This window comes from Salmo salar, chromosome ssa17 (assembly GCF_905237065.1).
Source record: "Salmo salar chromosome ssa17, Ssal_v3.1, whole genome shotgun sequence".
Taxonomy (NCBI): Eukaryota; Metazoa; Chordata; class Actinopteri; order Salmoniformes; family Salmonidae; genus Salmo; species Salmo salar.
In genome coordinates this window covers 14,963,943-14,984,039 of record NC_059458.1, presented here as the reverse complement: position 1 = coordinate 14,984,039, position 20,097 = coordinate 14,963,943, and the positions used below count along the sequence as shown (strand labels likewise).

The following is a 20,097-nucleotide window of genomic DNA, read 5'->3' as shown; positions in this document are numbered from 1 at the left end:
CTAAGACTTGCTGAATATCATTTCATCTTCAGTTTATGGCTTTGTTCATTCACCTTGTTTTTGAAAGTAACGTAGCGAAAGCACTTTCTAGACTTAAGACACTTACTGTACTATTAAAATAGTCATTTCAGGCCATAACCATCGAGACACATTTATATAAATATCTGTCTGCCTTTATTGGAATGTGGGTAGGCGTTGAAATCCACAGATTTGGTACATGGTGAAATACACAAGATCCTCGACAGCAATGATGGTCTAACAGTCATTTCAATTTAACGGATAATATATGTAACTTTTTTGGTTAAGATACTGTATGATTCAGGGATTCATGGATTATTCCAAACAAATCCACGAAGCGACCACACAACAAAACAAAAAAAACTGGGGATGCTAAGACTAAGTTATAGTTTGAGAGAATACAACATGGGTTGTTATGGGTTCTTGTCCCCCCAAAAATGATTCTTACACATTATATATAAAACTCAATATGAAATATAAACAAGCTCTACCCTTGAACACACAGAGAAGTGCATCTGAAAAAAAGAGCTATTGGCTAGATATAATCCAACTGTACTTAATTGCTGGATGTGTGGATACCATAATAATAACATACATCGGGCACATACTTAATCATACATGAGTTGACTTTATTATCATGTTCTTGCACATTATTTTGTGTCCACACATTTGCTCTGAAAATGCTTTTGGCTTTAAGACACCATTTCCTTCTCTTTTACATAGATATTCACCCCCGTTTGTCAGCCTGATAGTTTGGTCTGCTGTTGATAAATGAGTCATTCTCCATAGGAATAGAATCTAGTCATTCTATTTCTATGTCATTCTCTTCCTGTATTTTGTCTGTAACCGCAGCCCTGGAAATAGGCTACATTAAGCAGCGACCATAGTGCAGTAATGCCACTCTGCCTCTGTCCGTCCACTCCATTCTGCTCCAACTGCAAGCTCCAGTGATAACTGAGGGAAGTCCTTTTTAAGACATGACCCCGAAGACAGGGTTATGGCGGCAGATGCTCGGTCCTATCTCCTCATAGTCTTTTTTGGTGTGGCACACTTGGTAAAATTCCGGCTGAGGAAAGAGTAGATATGACCGTTATTATTTGTTGGTGTACACTTTTCCTTTCAAGTTTCCAATTTTATATTCTAACCAAGGTTAACAAAGCCTCCAAGTGTCTGTCTTGAGCTTTTACATCAGTAGAATATATATTTCTGATAGTAACATGAGTTAACAGACAAAGACCCCTCTAAGTTTTAGAACTCACAGTTGATGCCAACATGGACCCGCCGAACCAAACAGCGTATCTCTGCATGTGGTGAGTGATGACTTGCACGTCGATGGGTTTGGGCTGGCAAAATAACATGAAACATAGGTCATTATTGAGCCAATAACACCGATGACTATGCTGGAAATGCAAAATATAACATCATTTTGAACATTTTAGGAGCCACAACACCCATAAAGATGTAGCATCCCTATAGAGTACTTCAGCTGACTAGGTCAAATGTAAATCGGTTCTCACCTTCAACTTGCCACCGCTCAGTTCCTCACTGAGTTTCAGTCTGCCGTCCACTGTCCTTTTCAGGTCCCTCTGCAGACGACGGCCAAAATCTCTGAACATAGTGGAGCCTCCAGAGAGCACGATGTTCTGCATAGCAACAGACAAGGTAAATATACACTTGGAACCTTGACATACTCCTGAATAGATCATTTAGAAAGTAAAACCCATTTCATCCTCATAGCTTCTGGATGGAGACAAGTCTCAGTATCTGGCATAAGTTTATCGTTTCAATAAATCACGAGGGCTGCTTTTATATTGTCAAACAGAACGTTCTTGTCGCCTGTCATGTGAATGAAATAAAACGAACTTGAACTCCCCAGACGTACCTTATAGAGGGGACGTCTGACGTCAATAGGGCAGTTCTGAATGACCTCATCAACAACCTCTGAGATGGGCTGGGTGAAGTCAGGGTTGGCAAACTGGGGGAGGAGAAAAGTATAATACAGTACAACCAATGTTATTAACAGAAATTTCAGTTATTTAAAAAAAAATATATGTTTTCTCCTGGGAGCTCAATGCTGCACATCGCACAGTATCTCTAGAGATAAATCAGATCTAGCCTGAACTGGGCAATGTAGTAGGGAGTTGTAGTTTCCAACAGGCCAATATTCCACATAGGTTAGCGCATAAAAACATGGTAATTAACTACAATGACCATAATCCATTGTGCATCTACTTGTCCAGTCAGTTTATTTTATGCCTGCTACTGAACAGAGAAGAATGCGTGGTCATGAGGTGATATAGTGAGCAGCTGTTACTTGCCGAGGTACACTATATGACACCTGCTCGTCGAACATCTCATTCCAAAATCATAGGCATTAATATGGAGTTGGTCCACCCTTTGGTGCTATAACAGCCTCCACTCTTCTGGGAAGGCTTTCCACTAGATGTTGGAACATTGCTGCATGGTCTTGCTTCCATTTAGCCACAAGAGCGTTAGTGAGGTCGGCACTGATGTTGGGCGATTAGGCCTGGCATGCAGTCGGTGTTCCAATTCATCCCAATAGTGTTCGATGGGGTTGACGTCAGGGCTCTGTGCAGGCCAGTCAAGTTCTTCCACACCGATCTCGAAAAACCATTTCTGTATGCACCTTGCTTTGTGCACGGGGCTATTGTCATGCTGAAAACAGGAACGGGCCTTGCCCAAATTGTTGCCACGTTCTCCTAGCATCCGCCAAACCCAGATTCGTTTGTCGGACTGCCAGATGGTGAAGTGCGATTCATCACTCCAGAGAACACATTTCCACTGCTCCAGAGTCCAATGGTGACGAGCTATCCACTACACCAGCCGACGCTTGTCATTGCGCATGGTGATCTTAGTCTTGTGTGCAGCTGCTCGACCATCAAAACGCATTTCATGAAGCTCCCGACAAACAGTTATTGTGCTGACATTGCTTCCAGAGGCAATTTGGAACTCGGTAGTGAGTGTTGCAACCAAGGACAGACGATTTTTACGCGCTTCAGCACTTGGCGGTCCCGTTCTGTGAGCTTGTGTGGCCTACCACTTCGCGGCTGAGCCGTTGTTGCTCTTAGATGTTTCCACTTCTCAATAACAGCACTTACAGTTGACCGGCACAGCTCTAGCAGGGCAGACATTTGACGAACTGACTTGTTAGGAAGGTGGCATCCTATGATGTTGCCACATTGAAAGTCCCTGAGCTCTGCAGTAAGGCCATTCTACTGTCAATGTTTGTCTATGGAGATTGCATGGCAGTGTGCTCAATTTTGTACATAGCCAAATCCACTAATTTGAAGGGGTGTCCACATACTTTTGTATATATAGTATATCTCTACCAGAATATGCATGATCTAAGTGATTGATAGTTGGTATTCAGCAGTCATTAAAGTATGCCTTATTTACTTTGAAGAACTACAAAATATTGATTTTGTCAGACAGCATAAGCAGCATCTCTAAAGAGACGATGACTTGAAATGAAATAAAGTTATCAAATAAAACAAATATAATATACACAACAACAAATATTTTATTAAAGTAAAGTGAATAAATTATGGTTATTGGTGATAAGCAGTAATGGGCAGTCACTACCATCATGAGACTTTTATTAATTGTTTTATTCTGTGTTACAGTATTCAACCCACATACTGCACAATGCATTTAAATGTTTAAAAATGATTATCGAAACCGAAATCCGTGATTATGTTTTAAAAATCAAACCAAAAAGCACTAAAATCGCTCAGCACTCGACACATTACATAATACAAGCACAACAATATATATTGAAAATCAATGGGATCATACCTCTGGGTGGAAGAAGATCTCGGGGCCGAGGAAGCGCTCGTAGCCCACGTCGATGGTGAACTCCTTCTTGCTGATGGAGTTGATTCCCGTGTACTGCTTGATCCATTTAGAGCCGTCCGTATCGTACTTGTTGAACTCTTTCACCAGGTCAGGGCAGACATAACTGAACCTTTCCTGGAACACAATATGGAATCGTTATCAATTGTAAGTCATAACCAAGTGTACATAAGACACTGGGTAGATGCCAAGAAGGAGTAATGATCTGTGACTCTATAGCTCTAGTCAATGGTACAGCAATACTGACCTCTGCTGTTGAACCTGAGAAATGCTCACAAATAATACATGTATTAATTCCTTAGGTTTGTGTAGGGAACAAAAAGTTATATATGTGTAGGTACCTTGACGGCTTTGGCTGTTTCCAATGACTGCTCTGGTGGGATGCCCACCTCCCGCTCTCTCAGCAGCTGCTGGGTGAAGTAGGTGATGTCTCGACCAGCGATGGGGATGTGCTTTATACAGCTACCGATTACGTAGCCTTCCGCCTGGAAGAAAACACCACCAATCAACCACACAATCCATTATCGCTCATACAGGAATGTAATATGTTACCATGCATGTGTTAGCAATAGTATATAGAGTTGAAGTCGTAAGTTTACATACACTTAGGTTGGAGTCATTAAAATTAGTTTTTCAACCACTCCACATATTTCTTGTTAACAAACTATAGTTTTGGCAAGTCGGTTAGGACATCTACTTTGTGCATGACACAAGTCATTTTTCCAACAATTGTTTACAGACAGATTATTTCACTTATAATTCATTGTATCACAAATTCCAGTGGGTCAGAAGTTTGCATTACACTAAGTTGACTGTGCCTTTAAACAGCTTGGAAAATTCCAGAAAATGATGTCATGGCTTTAGAAGCTTCTGATAGGCTAATTGACATAATTTGAATGAATTGGAGGTGTACCTGTGGATGTATTTCAAGGCCTACCTTGAAACTCAGTGCCTCTTTGCTTGACATCATGGGAAAATCAAAAGAAATCAGCCAAGACCTCATGAAAAAAAAGTCTGGTTCGTCCTTGGGAGCAATTTCCAAACGCCTGAAGGTACCACGTTCATTTACATTTACATTTAAGTCATTTAGCAGACGCTCTTATCCAGAGCGACTTACAAAATGGTGCATTCACCTTATGATATCCAGTGGAACAACCACTTTACAATAGTGCATCTAAATCTTTTAAAGGAGGGGGGGGTTAGAAGGATTACTTTATCCTATCCTAGGTATTCCTTAAAGAGGTGGGGTTTCAGGTGTCTCCGGAAGGTGGTGATTGACTCCGCTGTCCTGGCGTCGTGAGGGAGCTTGTTCCACCATTGGGGTGCCAGAGCAGCGAACAGTTTTGACTGGGCTGAGCGGGAACTGTGCTTCCTCAGAGGTAGGGGGGCCAGCAGGCCAGTGGAGGATGAACGCAGTGCCCTTGTTTGGGTGTAGGGCCTGATCAGAGCCTGAAGGTATGGAGGTGCCGTTCCCTTCACAGCTCCGTAGGCAATCACCATGGTCTTGTAGCGGATGCGAGCTTCAACTGGAAGCCAGTGGAGAGAGCGGAGGAGCGGGGTGACGTGAGAGAACTTGGGAAGGTTGAACACCAGACGGGCTGCGGCGTTCTGGATGAGTTGTAGGGGTTTAATGGCACAGGCAGGGAGCCCAGCCAACAGCGAGTTGCAGTAATCCAGACGGGAGATGACAAGTGCCTGGATTAGGACCTGCGCCACTTCCTGTGTGAGGCAGGGTCGTACTCTGCGAATGTTGTAGAGCATGAACCTACAGGATCGGGTCACCGCCTTGATGTTAGTGGAGAACGACAGGGTGTTGTCCAGGATCACGCCAAGGTTCTTAGCACTCTGGGAGGAGGACACAAGGGAGTTGTCAACCGTGATGGCGAGATCATGGAACGGGCAGTCCTTCCCCGGGAGGAAGAGCAGCTCCGTCTTGCCGAGGTTCAGCTTGAGCTGGTGATCCGTCATCCACACTGATATGTCTGACAGACATGCAGAGATGCGATTCGCCGCCTGGTTATCAGAAGGGGGAAAGGAGAAGATTAATTGTGTGTCGTCTGCATAGCAATGATAGGAGAGACCATGTGAGGATATGACAGAGCCAAGTGACTTGGTGTATAGCGAGAATAGGAGAGGGCCTAGAACAGAGCCCTGGGGGACACCAGTGGTGAGAGCGCATGGTGCGGAGACAGATTCTCGCCACGCCACCTGGTAGGAGCGACCTGTCAGGTAGGACGCAATCCAAGCGTGGGCCGCGCCGGAGATGCCCAACTCGGAGAGGGTGGAGAGGAGGATCTGATGGTTCACAGTATCAAAGGCAGCAGATAGGTCTAGAAGGATGAGAGCAGAGGAGAGAGAGTTAGCTTTAGCAGTGCGGAGAGCCTCCGTGACACAGAGAAGAGCAGTCTCAGTTGAATGCCCAGTCTTGAAACCTGACTGATTAGGATCAAGAAGGTCATTCTGAGAGAGATAGCAGGAGAGCTGGCCAAGGACGGCACGTTCAAGAGTTTTGGAGAGAAAAGAAAGAAGGGATACTGGTCTGTAGTTGTTGACATCGGAGGGATCGAGTGTAGGTTTTTTCAGAAGGGGTGCAACTCTCGCTCTCTTGAAGACGGAAGGGACGTAGCCAGCGGTCAAGGATGAGTTGATGAGCGAGGTGAGGAAGGGGGAGAAGGTCTCCAGAAATGGTCTGGAGAAGAGAGGAGGGGATAGGGTCAAGTGGGCAGGTTGTTGGGCGGCCGGCCGTCACAAGACGCGAGATTTCATCTGGAGAGAGAGGGGAGAAAGAGGTCAAAGCACAGGGTAGGGCAGTGTGAGCAGGACCAGCGGTGTCGTTTGACTTAGCAAACGAGGATCGGATATCGTCAACCTTCTTTTCAAAATGGTTGACGAAGTCATCCGCAGAGAGGGAGGAGGGGGGAGGGGGAGGAGGATTCAGGAGGGAGGAGAAGGTAGCAAAGAGCTTCCTAGGGTTAGAGGCAGATGCTTGGAATTTAGAGTGGTAGAAAGTGGCTTTAGCAGCAGAGACAGAAGAGGAGAATGTAGAGAGGAGTGAGTGAAAGGATGCCAGGTCCGCAGGGGAGGCGAGTTTTCCTCCATTTCCGCTCGGCTGCCCGGAGCCTTGTTCTGTGAGCTCGTAGTGAGTCGTCGAGCCACGGAGCAGGAGGGGAGGACCGAGCCGGCCTGGAGGATAGGGGACAGAGAAAATCAAAGGATGCAGAAAGGGAGGAGAGGAGGGTTGAGGAGGCAGAATCAGGAGATAGGTTGGAGAAGGTTTGAGCAGAGGGAAGAGATGATAGGATGGAAGAGGAGAGAGTAGCGGGAGAGAGAGAGCGAAGGTTGGGACGGCGCAATACCATCCGAGTAGGGGCAGAGTGAGAAGTGTTGGATGAGAGCAAGAGGGAAAAGGATACAAGGTAGTGGTCGGAGATTTGGAGGGGAGTTGCAATGAGATTAGTGGAAGAACAGCATCTAGTAAAAATGAGGTCAAGCATATTGCCTGCCTTGTGAGTAGGGGGGGAAGGTGAGAGGGTGAGGTCAAAAGAGGAGAGGAGTGGAAAGAAGGAGGCAGAGAGGAATGAGTCAAAGGTAGACGTGGGGAGGTTAAAGTCACCCAGAACTGTGAGAGGTGAGCCATCCTCAGGAAAGGAACTTATCAAGACGTCAAGCTCATTGATGAACTCTCCAAGGGAACCTGGAGGGCGATAAATGATAAGGATGTTAAGCTTGAAAGGGCTGGTAACTGTGACAGCATGGAATTCAAATGAGGAGATAGACAGATGGGTCAGGGGAGAAAGAGAGAATGTCCACTTGGGAGAGATGAGGATTCCAGTGCCACCACCCCGCTGGCTCGATGCTCTAGGGGTATGCGAGAACACGTGGGCAGACGAAGAGAGAGCAGTAGGAGTAGCAGTGTTATCTGTGGTAATCCATGTTTCCGTCAGCGCCAGGAAGTCTAGGGACTGGAGGGTAGCATAGGCTGAGATGAACTCAGCCTTGTTGGCTGCAGACCGGCAGTTCCAGAGGCTGCCGGTTCATCTGTACAAACAATAGTACGCAAGTATAAACACCATGGGACCACGCAGCCGTAATACCACTCAGGAAGGAGACGCGTTCTGTCTCCTAGAGATGAACGTACTTTGGTGCGAAAAGTGCAAATCAATCCCAGAACAACAGCAAAGGACCTTGTGAAGATGCTGGAGGAAACAGGTACAAAAGTATCTATATCCACAGTAAAACGAGTCCTATATCGACATAACCTGAAAGGCCGCTCAGCAAGGAAGAAGCCACTGCTCCAAAACCGCCATAAAAAAGCCAGACTACGGTTTGCAACTGCACATGGGGACAAAGATTGTACTTTTTGGAGAAATGTCTTCTGGTCTGATGAAACAAAAATAGAACTGTTTGGCCATAATGACCATCGTTATGTTTGGAGGAAAAGGGGGGAGGCTTGCAAGCCGAAGAACACCATCCCAACCGTGAAGCACAGGGGTGGCAGCATCATGTTGTGGGGGTGCTTTGGTGCAGGAGGCAAGGGTGCACTTCACAAAATAGAAGGCATCATGAAGCAGGAAAATTATGTGGATATATTGAAGCAACATCTCAAGACATCAGTCAGGAAGTTAAAGCTTGGTCGCAAATGGGTCTTCCAAATGGACAATGACCCCAAGCATACTTCCAAAGTTGTGGCAAAATGGCTTAAAGGACAACAAAGTCAAGGTATTGGAGTGGCCATCACAAAGCCCCGACCTCAATCCTATAGAAAATGTGTGATCAGAACTGGAAAAGTGTATGCGAGCAAGGAGGCCTACAAACATGACTCAGTTACACCAGCTCTGTCAGGAGGAATGGGCCAAAATTCACCTAACTTATTGGGGGAAGCTTGTGGAAGGCTACCCGAAACGTTTGACCCAAGTTAAACAATTTAAAGGCAATTCTACCAAATACTAATTGAGTGTATGTAAACTTCTGACCCACTGGGAATGTGATGAAAGAAATAAAAGATTAAATAAATCATTTTCTCTAGTAATATTCTCACATTTCACATACTTAAAATATAGTGGTGATCCTCACTGACCTAAGACAGAGAATTTTTACGAAGACTAAATGTCAGGAATTGTGAAAAACTGAGTTTAAATGTATTTGGCTAAGGTGTATGTAAACTTCTGACTTCAACTGTAGGTTGAATACATCCGAGTAGTGTTCACACCGTTCCATACTTTTGCAACAGATTAAGAAAATGTGTTCTTGTTGAACAAGTTCAGGAAGTACCTCCCCATTTCACTTTGTTTCAAAACATTTGCTACCTACTAAACAGTTCTAGTAAAGACTACATGGAATGATGATCGAAGGCATGTACCCACCACTGGGATGACGTGGGTGACCCCATCACCGCTATCAATCACCGTCCCCGTCAGGGTCCTCTCGCCCACTTGTCTGGAGGTCCATGAGGCTGCCAGCGCCAGGACCGCCTGAGGAGGAAAACACAGACCCTGTCACTTTCCACTAATGATTACAACACGTATTCAAAGAGTCTCAGATCAGGAGTGCTAATCTAGGATCAGTTTAGCCTTTTAGATCACAATCAATAAGTTTACATTTCGTCAGGGGGAGATCTGATCCTAGATCAGCACTCCTACTCCTGTTTTGAAAAGGGTCCCAGAACTGAGATCCACCCCGAGGTTTCGCGGACACTTCATGGACACCTCATGGACACCCTAATTTCCTCTGTGAAGTGAGAGTTGTGATAATGCATTTGAAATCAAGTTTGACTTGACCCTTGAACATGAAGAGGTGCAGGGAAGAGATTATATAGAACCAACATAGAACATAAAGAGGATTTACCTGTACAGCGATGTAAAGACCTGGAACGTTGAAGGACTCAAACATAATCTCTGCTGTGTACTCTCTGTTTTCAGGAGTATTCAGAGGAGGCTCTGTCTGTGGAGAAGAAAAGTACAAATCCCCTAAGTCCCTACTACTCGGTAGCATAATTTCCACACTAATGTGCATGTTATGAACATACCAAGAGGAAGTAGTGGTCCTCGGGCTCTGCCCTCAGATACTTGAAGATGACCTGTTCCATGAACCTCTCCATGAGATCCCAGTCTTCCACGATCCCATGACGAATGGGCCACTGTAACAAGGGGAACAACCACACACACACACACACACACACACACACACACACACAACATTATTTTCCCATTATGCTACTCAGTTCTAACAGGCATTCAGCATGACTTTACATTTAAACTTTAAAAGGGGCAATCTACAGTTGAAACTATAACAAAGCGAACTCTCTGACTCCGTTTAAATAAAAATCGGACTAATGGGGGTGAAGAAATTGAACCACTCTAAAATGCATAGATAGAGATATGGTTGCAAGGACTGACCATCCAACATAGGAGGTTTCACCATGTTTTGTTTACAAACATTGGAGTAAAACAAGATTATATTTTCGGTTCTGATGAGATATGCCAGTTGAACCAAGCTTATAAGGAAGTTATACATTAATTATTTTAGAATATAAGTCCAAAAATGTATGTAGAGCCTGCAGATTACCCTTTAAGTAGACCTCCCATCACTGGAAAATTCAATGTACCTTTGTTGCATAATTTGGTTTGTCTATTGCCTCGTCACCGATGTAAAAGTCCAGATCGTCCACCCCCTTCATCATCCTGCGCTGGGCTTGGTCTCCAACCTTGGCCGACTCCTTGATGGCAATACCTGAAGATCAGGAAGATTCAACGCTATTAATCCTTAGTACCAGCCTACATATGGTTTGGAGATTGTTGATTGAAACATCATGACTTGAGGGTGCTGATAGTCAACGTTACGCAGGTGAGCTGATTAAATCAAGCATAGGGAAAGCAAACTGCTGATGCTAAACATAAGGGGAAACTCAATGAACGGCAGGCCTATTACTTCGATTTGTCTTGTAAAGTCAGTAAACAAATAGACACATTTTTATTAAAGAGATACTGAACGCACTGATTCGACATGGGTTTTTCGGTTGCTCATTACGAAAAACAAGATTTCAGTCATGGGGGTGTGGTTCGATGTGGCGGTTACGGATGTTTGTCCCCCATGAGACACTATAGGAATAAAGCCAGTATCACTTTCTCAAAATAGTCCGAATGAATTAAATTAAAATCAATTCAAAGGGCTTTATTGGCATGGGAAACATATGTTTACATTGCCAAAGCAAGTGAAATAGATAAAATAAACAATTCAAAATGAATAGTTAACATTACCCTCACCAAAGTTTCAAAGGAATAGAGACATTTCAAATGTCATAATATGGCTATGTACAGTGTTACAACATTGTGAAAATAGTTAAAGTACAAAAGGGAAAATAAGTACATTTACATTTGTACATTTTAGTCATTTAGCAGACGCTCTTATCCAGAGCGACTTACAGTAGTGAATGCATACATTTCATTTCATGCATTTAAAAAAAATATATATATTTGTACTGGCCACCCGTGGGAATCGAACCCACTACCCTGGCGTTGCACACACCATGCTGGCGTTGCAAACACCATGCTCTACCAACTGAGCCACAGGGAAGCCTGTGCATGTGACAAGATAGACCTATTTGGTAAAATACCAAGTACATACTATGGCGAGAACAGCTCAAATAAGCAAAGAGAAACGACAGTCAGTCAATCCGGAAAACGTCAAGAACTTTTAAAGTTTGTTCAAGTGCAGTCGCAAAAACCATCAAGCACTATGATGAAACTGGCTCTAATTAGGACCACCACAGGAAAGGAAGACTCAGAGTTACCTCTGCTGCAGAGGATAAGTTCATTAGAGTTACCAGCCTAAGAAATTGCAGCCCAAATAAATGCTTCACAGAGTTCAAGTAACAGACACATCTCAACATCAACTGTTCAGAGGAGACTGCATGAAAGCAGGCCTTTATGGTCGAATTGCTGCAAAGAAACCACTACTAAAGGACACCAATAAGAAGAAGAGACTTGCTTGTGCCAAGAAACACGAGCAATGGACATTAGACCGGTGGAAATCCTTCCTTTGGTCTGATGAGTCAATTTTTGCTTTTTGGTTCCAACCGCGGTGTCTTTGAGACGCAGAGTAGGTGAACGGATGATCTCCGCATGTGTGGTTCCCACCGTGAAGCATGGAGGAGGTGAAAATAAACATATATGGGTTGCAGTTACAATGGTAGTTCTTCAGTATTTGCCCTTTTCTTGTGGCAACGTGTCACAAATCTTGCTGCTGTGATGGCACACTGGTATTTCACCCAATAGATATGGGAGTTTACCAAAATTGAATTTGTTTTCTAATATGGTCATACATTTGGCAGGAGGTTAGGAAACGCAGCTCAGTTTCCATCTCATTTTGTGGGCAGTGTGCACATAGCCTGGCTTCTCTTGAGAGCCAGGTCTGCCTACAGCGGCCTCTCTCAATAGCAAGGCTACGCTCACTGAGTCTGTACATAGTCAAAGCTTTCCTTCGTTTTAGGTGAGTCACAGTGGTCAGGTATTCTGCCATTGTGTACTCTCTGTTTAGGGCCAAATAGCATTCCAGTTCGCTCAGTTCTTTTGTAATTTCCCTCCAGTGTATCAAGTAATTATCTTTTTGTTTTTTCATGATTCGTTTGAGTCCAATTGTGTTGCTGTCCTGGGCCTCTGTGGGGCCTGTTTGTGTTTGTGAAAAAAGCCCCAGGACCAGCTTGCTTAGGGGACTCTTCTCTAGGTTAATCTCTCTGTAAGTGACAGCTTTGTTATGGAAGGTTTGGGAAACACTTCCTTTTAGGTGGTTGTAGAATTGAACAGCTCTTTTCTGGCTTTTGATAATTAGCGGGGAATCTAATGCTGAATCACCCCCCTCCCCCCCTTTCATCGCCCCTACATTGGCACATTCACGAGTGCCTCCGCCACATGCACAAGTGTCTCAAAGCTGAGGGAGTGGAAATTAGAGGGTGTATGGGCTTACTTAGACCCTCTGATAGCTATTTCGACCAAGCCAGCAAGGCTGCATGTTCCAGAGCGAAGTGGTATCCCAACACGCATCGATTTGTTTGGAGTTTGCGCAATTTCATACAAAAGAATGGAGAGGTGTGCCTAATTACATGCCTCATGCATTTGTTTTCATCCGATTTAAAACTTGACATGTAACAAATGGAATACCTCCCAAATTAAATGTTAAAGGTTTACATCTTGCAAATAGGCGGGGGGGATTTGTTATTTGGAATTTCATGTTTGTTTTATTATTTGAATGTGGAACATGAATTGCATCATTCAAGTCACGAGTGTGTCCTAAAGTTGGTTTACTGATCCCCTCGCCACTCTGAAAGTCTCCCTCTGAGTTGTCAGCAACACGTGACAACGGACACCCTCCGAGCGAGTTGATAGGGGCGAGGGAGTGGTTTGGAATACACCGTAAAATAGCTTGAGAAATATTTACTTTATTTTGATGTTTTTGCAGAGGAGCTTTTAGTCACACAGTTTTACATCTAGCTAAGGTGTTTGGTGCAGTATTTCTCAAGTAAAACATTTTTGTGACGTGTTGTTTTATGTAAACAAAGTCCGAGCCGCAATGCTGCTGGGCAAGTCTGTCTCGCAGTCTGTGGTCTGCAATATGACTGGATATCCTGTGGTAAATGGGCATTGTTGAAATCAAAACCAACCCCTTAACAAATCTCACAAAACTCTGTTTTGGACGATACTGACTTTATGACCAAATTTAACCTACTTGAGCTTTTTAATCAATTTTATCGCTGGAATAAATGTTTGACTAATATCAATGTCACATATGTCGTTTTCAACGAAAAGTTATGATGTTTTGAATTATTTTCGCATTGAATAATGAAGCAAGCTTTATCCGACAACTTTTTGAGTGTGGACCAATTACACCCCTTTGTCTGAATTTGCGTTTTTTTACGCACCAGCTAAGCTTCTGGGAGAGCGCGACCATTCTCTTTTGATTTGAAAATACATTAGACACAGGACCTTCTAATCAGCAGGTTTTGCATGGATGGAGTTACGGCTTGCCTGGTGACATCACGAGACCAATAACAAAAGAGAGTTCCAAACCACTTTGCCAATAACAGCTAGTTTTCAGTTGTTCCAACCCTACTCAGACTACACCCAAACAGTCCTAGCAAAATTATTGCTTGAGAATGAATCTTTTGCTTAAAATCCATTTTTGTTTCTTTTTGACTATTTTATTGGAAAACTATTACAGTAAGGTACCTAATTGTACCCAGAAATGATTTGATGTTGACATAAAAACAGCTGTATTGGGCCTTTAACTTTCTGCATAATGTGACTTCATTGACAAAGTTCATCACTTTGGTTTCCGGGCCCACACGTACATAAAATGTATGCACGCATGACTAAGTCGATTTTGATAAAAGTGTCTGCTAAATGGCATACATTATATATTATTATAATGTCGGACGATGAACAATGTTCCCTCAACTACTTCCTTGTAGCCTCTAAATGTGTAGGCCTACTTGTCATCCATCCAGGCTTCTAAACGTGCACGTCATCTATCTACTGGCTACTTCAAGTCCACAGGCAGGTGGCCTTGGCAAGTTTGTCCGTTATTCTAGTCAGCAGGGGCACAAGGGGACTTCTGCTATGGAGCCATATCACTGAATATAGGCTGGACTAGCTTCCTTTCAAGCTGTGTCTGTACAGTTTCAAGCACTGAAAACAAGTGAATAGGCTATGATTGTTGAAAATAGACAAAAATGGTTTGGATTTATCACTGAATAACTAGTCTATGGTCCTCTAACAAGCTAGCATTGCCATTTAGGGTCCACTGGATGACTCAATGCTAGAGGAAGGCGGCCAACTCAAACTTTGTGGTTTTACATTTTTGTTGAATTAGGCGTGTTCGCCTACTTCCATTGAACACTCCAATCAGATAAGAAAAACAGGAAGGACCGATACCAAAATGCTTTCAGCAGATACATTTAACTAATGACCATACAGTCTGCCATATGAGTTAGCCAAATAATGGACTAAAGGAACCTAACTTTACTTCTTATAGACCAAGGATTTTCTGTTTAATGGGCAAATTGGCTCTGGAAGCCAAAACAGCCAAATACTCCATCTAAACGTGAATCGATTCTCAATTGTGGTATGGTTCTAAAAACATAAATCCCTCTACTTTCATATCACATCAAAATCATTTCACAAATGCAAGATGCACACTTACTGTACACTGTTTTAACACAGCTGCAGCTGACCGTATTTTTCAGTGACAACACATTTGTGGCGTCCATCTTCCGTTTACACACAGGTAGCCCACTCTTTATTCTGTCTGTTTTCCATAAACAAGCGCTGTTACATGGAAATATGGCCGTGTGGGAACCCTAACCCTATTTTCTTTAATTATTAGTTCTCGCTGATATAAAAGATAAAAGGTCATTTTGCTGCCAAAACCGTACTGCAAGCGATGCGTGTTAATGTTCAGACCGAGCTTCGCGGTTCTTAACAAAACTCCTCAGTACAGAAGACACCTTCGTCCAATGACTCGTGTAATGGAAAGGCACTGATAGTCATGATCAAGGGCTACATATGAATGGACATGGTACATTATCATTAGAAGACTGTATGACAGCGTTTCCCAAACTCGGTCCTCGCGACTCCAAGGGGTGGTTTTTGCCCTAATACTACACAGGTGATTATCAAAGCTTATTCAAATGATCAAAGCTTGATGATTATTTGATTATTTGAAATCAACTGTTTAGTGCTAGGGCAAAAACCAAAACGTGCATCCCTTGGGGTCTCAAGGACCGAGTTTGGGAACCGCTGCTGTATGATACAGAAATACTTACATGAAGGAACAATAAACTGTGGCTCTGTGTTTCCAGCATATCCAATCTTTGTGTACCTACAACAAATGCATTGCATGAGAAAGTTCAGTGGGTTATATAGATCATAACGGTGTAATCATTATTGCTCATGATCTAAAGCAGTGGTTCCCAACCTGGGGGTACTTCTGGGGTACTCAGTCCGAGCAAAGTAAAATTCAGTTGGTGGTACAGTAACAGAAAAAGGTTGTAAACCACTAATCTAAAGGGTGGCATGACTGTCTGTGGACTAGGCCAGTTATACGCTTCCACAAATTGAAACATACATGTTACGTAGACTACAGTAACAGATTAAAGTTACTGTATACTGCTCATGTAACGTCTAACGAGTGGGGGACACTGATGGAAATTAGCTACTAGTAAGCTATCTTTTTAAACCTAAAATGGTTAACTAGCTAGTTTGCTGGCTGGATTAAACGAAATGAAGCAAATAAAGGTTGCTGCTGACTAGCTAGCTATCTTGATTTGTTTACTTTGCACGTCCAATGTGTATGCCATGTCTGGGTGTATCTAGCTAAAGCCAATGAATTAGTTAGCTAGCTATTAGCATTAGCACTTGCTACTTACCCTGTGCCACAATCAACTACACAAGCCGGTAGACGTCCAGCCATGTTTCCTTAAATATCTACTGCAGAGTGCAATGGTGAATTGCTGCTATATTCCAAATGGGTCTTATAAAAAGGAAAGTCGTTTGTTTTGGGTAGAGGGATAACCATTTATTTAGCTAGCTAGTTAAGAGGCGGAACCCTGAACCCACAGAGTGAAGTTACTTCCGCAATCACCTGATGCGGAAGTCGAAAGCGGCTGACGCGCGCTGATCGTAACGTTTGTTAAAGCATTTCTAATATCGCACCTTATCAGAGGGGTAAGTAAATGTACACTTTCTAATTGCATATAAAACATATAAAACAATTATTCTCTATAATGTACCGGTAGTTTTTAGAGTAGCAGCAGAATAACTGTGTTCAGTCAATTCACGGACGGGATTCTGTGACTACTGATGAGGGCAGTAGACTATCTGAATAGAATATCTTCTTTGAACATTGCATGACGCTATTGAAATCAATGACATTAAAAAGCATTGTATCAATCTTTTGGGTGAACATGAAAACCAAGATCTCTTCTCTCTATCCTATGGTTCAATAGTCTATAGGTAGAATTGGGAGGTTCAAGAAGTACACTGCATGAGTGATCAGTTTCACCCAAGACCATCTCTCAAAAGTTTCCATTTTTAGAGCTATGTGTCCCTGGAAGCTATTGGCTAGTGCAGCACCCCAAAAAACCCCATCTCCAGCGACCTGCTCTGCTTAAAGATGATATCATTGATTTACCTCCCATCAACCAGCCAAGGAGGATTGTATTCCCTTCCACCATGACCACATGGAAGGCCACTGATAAAGAAGATATATTAGCTGAGAGAGCTCTGAGGCTGAGAGCTGGATCCATCATGGAGGGCCATCTAGCGGCTAGACTAGATCCAATATCTGAGCTTTATAGAACATTGCCTTATTTCTCTCCAGAAAGAGTCATCCATCGCTCACGTCGGTGGTCCGTCACTCCCTGTATCCTCCCAAAGCCCTCAGCTTTCTCTTCTTGTTCAAACGGTCCTCTCCAGTCTCCAGTCAGTGGGAGAAACCATCCCTTTACTCTGTGTCGACATTAGGATGGGAAGAGGAAAAGCTGACAAATGGATACAGTTTAGCTGAGAAACCTTTCAAAGGTACATTTGATTCCTGTCCTCATTTAATATTAAATGTACAGGCCCAGAGTTACTGTATTTGAAGGGCTGCTATAAGAAAGAGGATGCATACAGTAAATTGTTATTATAGCTTGGGGTGTATTACTATTTCACCAGTAGGTGGCAATATGCATTTGACAGTACAATGTACAGTCAGTGCCAATAGAAAGTACACCCCCTTGAACTTGGGGGATTGAAATAGATTTAATTGTACTTTTTTTTTTTACATTGATCTACACAAAATACTCTGTCAAAGTGAAAATATATATGTATGTGTATATATATTTACAAATGAATAACAATTAAATAACTAAAATATAGTCGTTACGTAAGTATTTGCCCCATTTGTTTTGGTAGGCCTAAATTAGTTCAGAAGTAAATTTGGCTTAACAAATCACATAATACGTTATATGGACTCACCAGGTAGGTGCCTGGTTAGGACGCCAGGTGGTGCCCTTAGAGGGAGGGGGGGCTGTCACACCATGATCTTTTTCACCTGTCTTGCACTTGTCTCCACCCCCTACCAAGTGTCTCCTATTCTTCTCCATTATCCCCTGTGTATTTATACCTGCGTTTTCTGTTTGTCTCTTGCCAGTTCGTCTTGTTTTGTCAGGTCTTATCAGTGTCTTTTCTGTTTTTCAAGTTCTTGTTTTCTAGTCTTCCGACCTTTCTGCCTGTCCTGATCCTGAGCCTGCCTGCCGTTCTGTCCATGATTGACTCTGCCTTGGATTACGAACCTCTACCTGCCCTTTTCCTGCCCCTTTGATTTAATACATATTATGAGAACCAAACTATCCGCCTCCTGTGTCTGCATTTGGGTCATATCCTGAGTCGTGATAGGAAGGTCAAAATAATGAACAACTATCTACCATATACTACATCTAAACGTGAATGAATTCTCAGTTGCGGCACGGTTAAAATACTTCTCCTGGACATTATCATTCACCTGTTGATAAGACAAGACGTGAAAAAAATGCTATTTTGCTAATGTATGAAAGGGGTCCCTGGGTCTCCTGTTTGCCTGGGAGGGGTTCCCTGCGCAAGAAAATGTTGAAGGCCCCTGCTATAGAAAGAGAGGATGAATGCCAATCCAATCACGGCACAGGAACTGGACAGAAATATACACTATATATACACAAAAGTATGTGGACACCACTTCGGCTATTTCAGCCACACCCGTTCCTGACCGTTATATAAAATCAAGCATACAGCCATGCAATCTCCATAGACAAACATTGGCAGTAGAATGGTCTTACTGAAGAGCTCGGTGACTTTCCACGTAGCACCTTTCCAACAAATCAGTTCGTCAAATGTCTGCCCTGCTAGAGCTGCCCCGGTCAACTGTAAGTGCTGTTATTGTGAAGTGGAAATGTCTAGCAGCAACACTAGCTCAGCCGCGAAGTGGTAGGCCACACAAACTCACAGAACGGGACCACCGAATGCTGCAGCGCGTAGCGAGTAATAATCCTCTGTCTTAGATTGCAACACTCACTACCGAGTTTCAAACTGCCTCTGGAAGTAAAGTCAGCAAAATAACTGTTCGGCGGGAGCTCCATGAAATGGGTTTCCATGGCCGAGCAGCCGCACACAAGCCTAAGATCCCCATGCGCAATGCCAAGCGTCGCCTGGAGGGGTGTAAAGCTTGCCGCCATTGGACTCTGGAGCAGTGGAAACGCGTTCTCTGGAGTGATGAATCACGCTTCAAAATCTGGCAGCCCGTCCCCAGATGGTGAAGCGTGATTCTTCACTTCAGAGAACGCGTTTACATTTGGGAATCTAGGTTTGGCGGATGCCAGGAGAACGCTACCTTCCCCAATGCATAGTGCCAAATGTAAAGTTTGGTGGAGGAGGAATAATGGTCTGGGTCTGTTTTTCATGGATTGGGCTAGGCCCCTTAGTTCCAGTGAAGAGAAATCTTAATACTACAGCATACAATGACATTCTAGACGATTCTGTGCTTCCAACTTTGTGGCAACAGTTTGGGGAAGCCCCTTTCCTGTTTCAGCGTGATAGCCAGGCCTAATTGCCCAACATCAGTGCCCGATCTCACTAATGCTCTTGTGGCTGAATGGAAGCATGTCCCCACAGTAATGTTCCCAGAAGAGTGGAGGCTGTTATAGCTTCAAAGGGGGAACCACCTCATATTAATGCACATGATTTTGGAATGAGATGTTCGACGAGCAGGTGTCCACATACTTTTGGTCATGTAATATACAATTCTAGTCAAAAGTTTGGACACACCTACTCATTCAAGGGTTTTTCTTATTTTATTTTTTTACTATTTTCTACATTGTAGAATAATAATAAAATAACACATATGGAAGTAACCAAAAAGGTGTTAAACAAACAGAAATATATTCTACATGTTTGATTCTTCAATATAGCCACCTTTTGCCTTAAACAGCTTTGCACACTCTTGGGATTCTCTCAAGCAGCTTCATGAGGTAGTCACCTGGAATGCATTTATATTAGCGGGTGTCCCTTGTTAAAAGTACATTTTGGGGAATTTATTTACTTCATAATGCGTTTGAGCCAATCAGTTGTGTTGAAACAAGGTAGGGTTAGTATCCAGAAGATAGCCCTATTTGGTAAAAGACCAAGTCCATTTTATGGCAAG

At 43.3% G+C, this 20,097-nt stretch overlaps 1 protein-coding gene and 1 long non-coding RNA gene across 3 annotated transcripts; one reads left to right on the top strand and one right to left on the bottom strand.

The window, feature by feature from the left end:
* Positions 1 to 626: 626 nt before the first annotated feature.
* LOC106575261 (actin-related protein 3) lies at positions 627 to 16,529 on the bottom strand. 2 transcript variants are annotated; one of them, XM_014151672.2, is made up of 12 exons: positions 16,310 to 16,529; positions 15,707 to 15,762; positions 10,496 to 10,620; positions 9,917 to 10,027; positions 9,736 to 9,831; positions 9,255 to 9,362; positions 4,233 to 4,376; positions 3,835 to 4,008; positions 1,901 to 1,993; positions 1,536 to 1,661; positions 1,278 to 1,361; positions 627 to 1,084 (listed from the first exon to the last, which is right to left on the bottom strand). In XM_014151672.2, exons 1-12 carry the CDS (start codon positions 16,351 to 16,353, stop codon positions 989 to 991), a joined length of 1,257 nt encoding a protein of 418 aa, XP_014007147.1. In that variant the 5' UTR covers positions 16,354 to 16,529; the 3' UTR covers positions 627 to 988. The 2 variants fall into 2 exon arrangements, with proteins under 2 accessions (XP_014007147.1, XP_014007148.1); XM_014151673.2 differs by lacking the exons at positions 15,707 to 15,762; positions 16,310 to 16,529 and adding an exon at positions 15,085 to 15,213.
* Positions 16,516 to 18,271, top strand: LOC106575262 (uncharacterized). The gene is made up of 2 exons (XR_001321717.1): positions 16,516 to 16,607; positions 16,889 to 18,271. It is a non-coding gene; the product is annotated as an uncharacterized lncRNA (long non-coding RNA).
* The last annotated feature ends 1,826 nt before the right edge of the window (positions 18,272 to 20,097 follow it).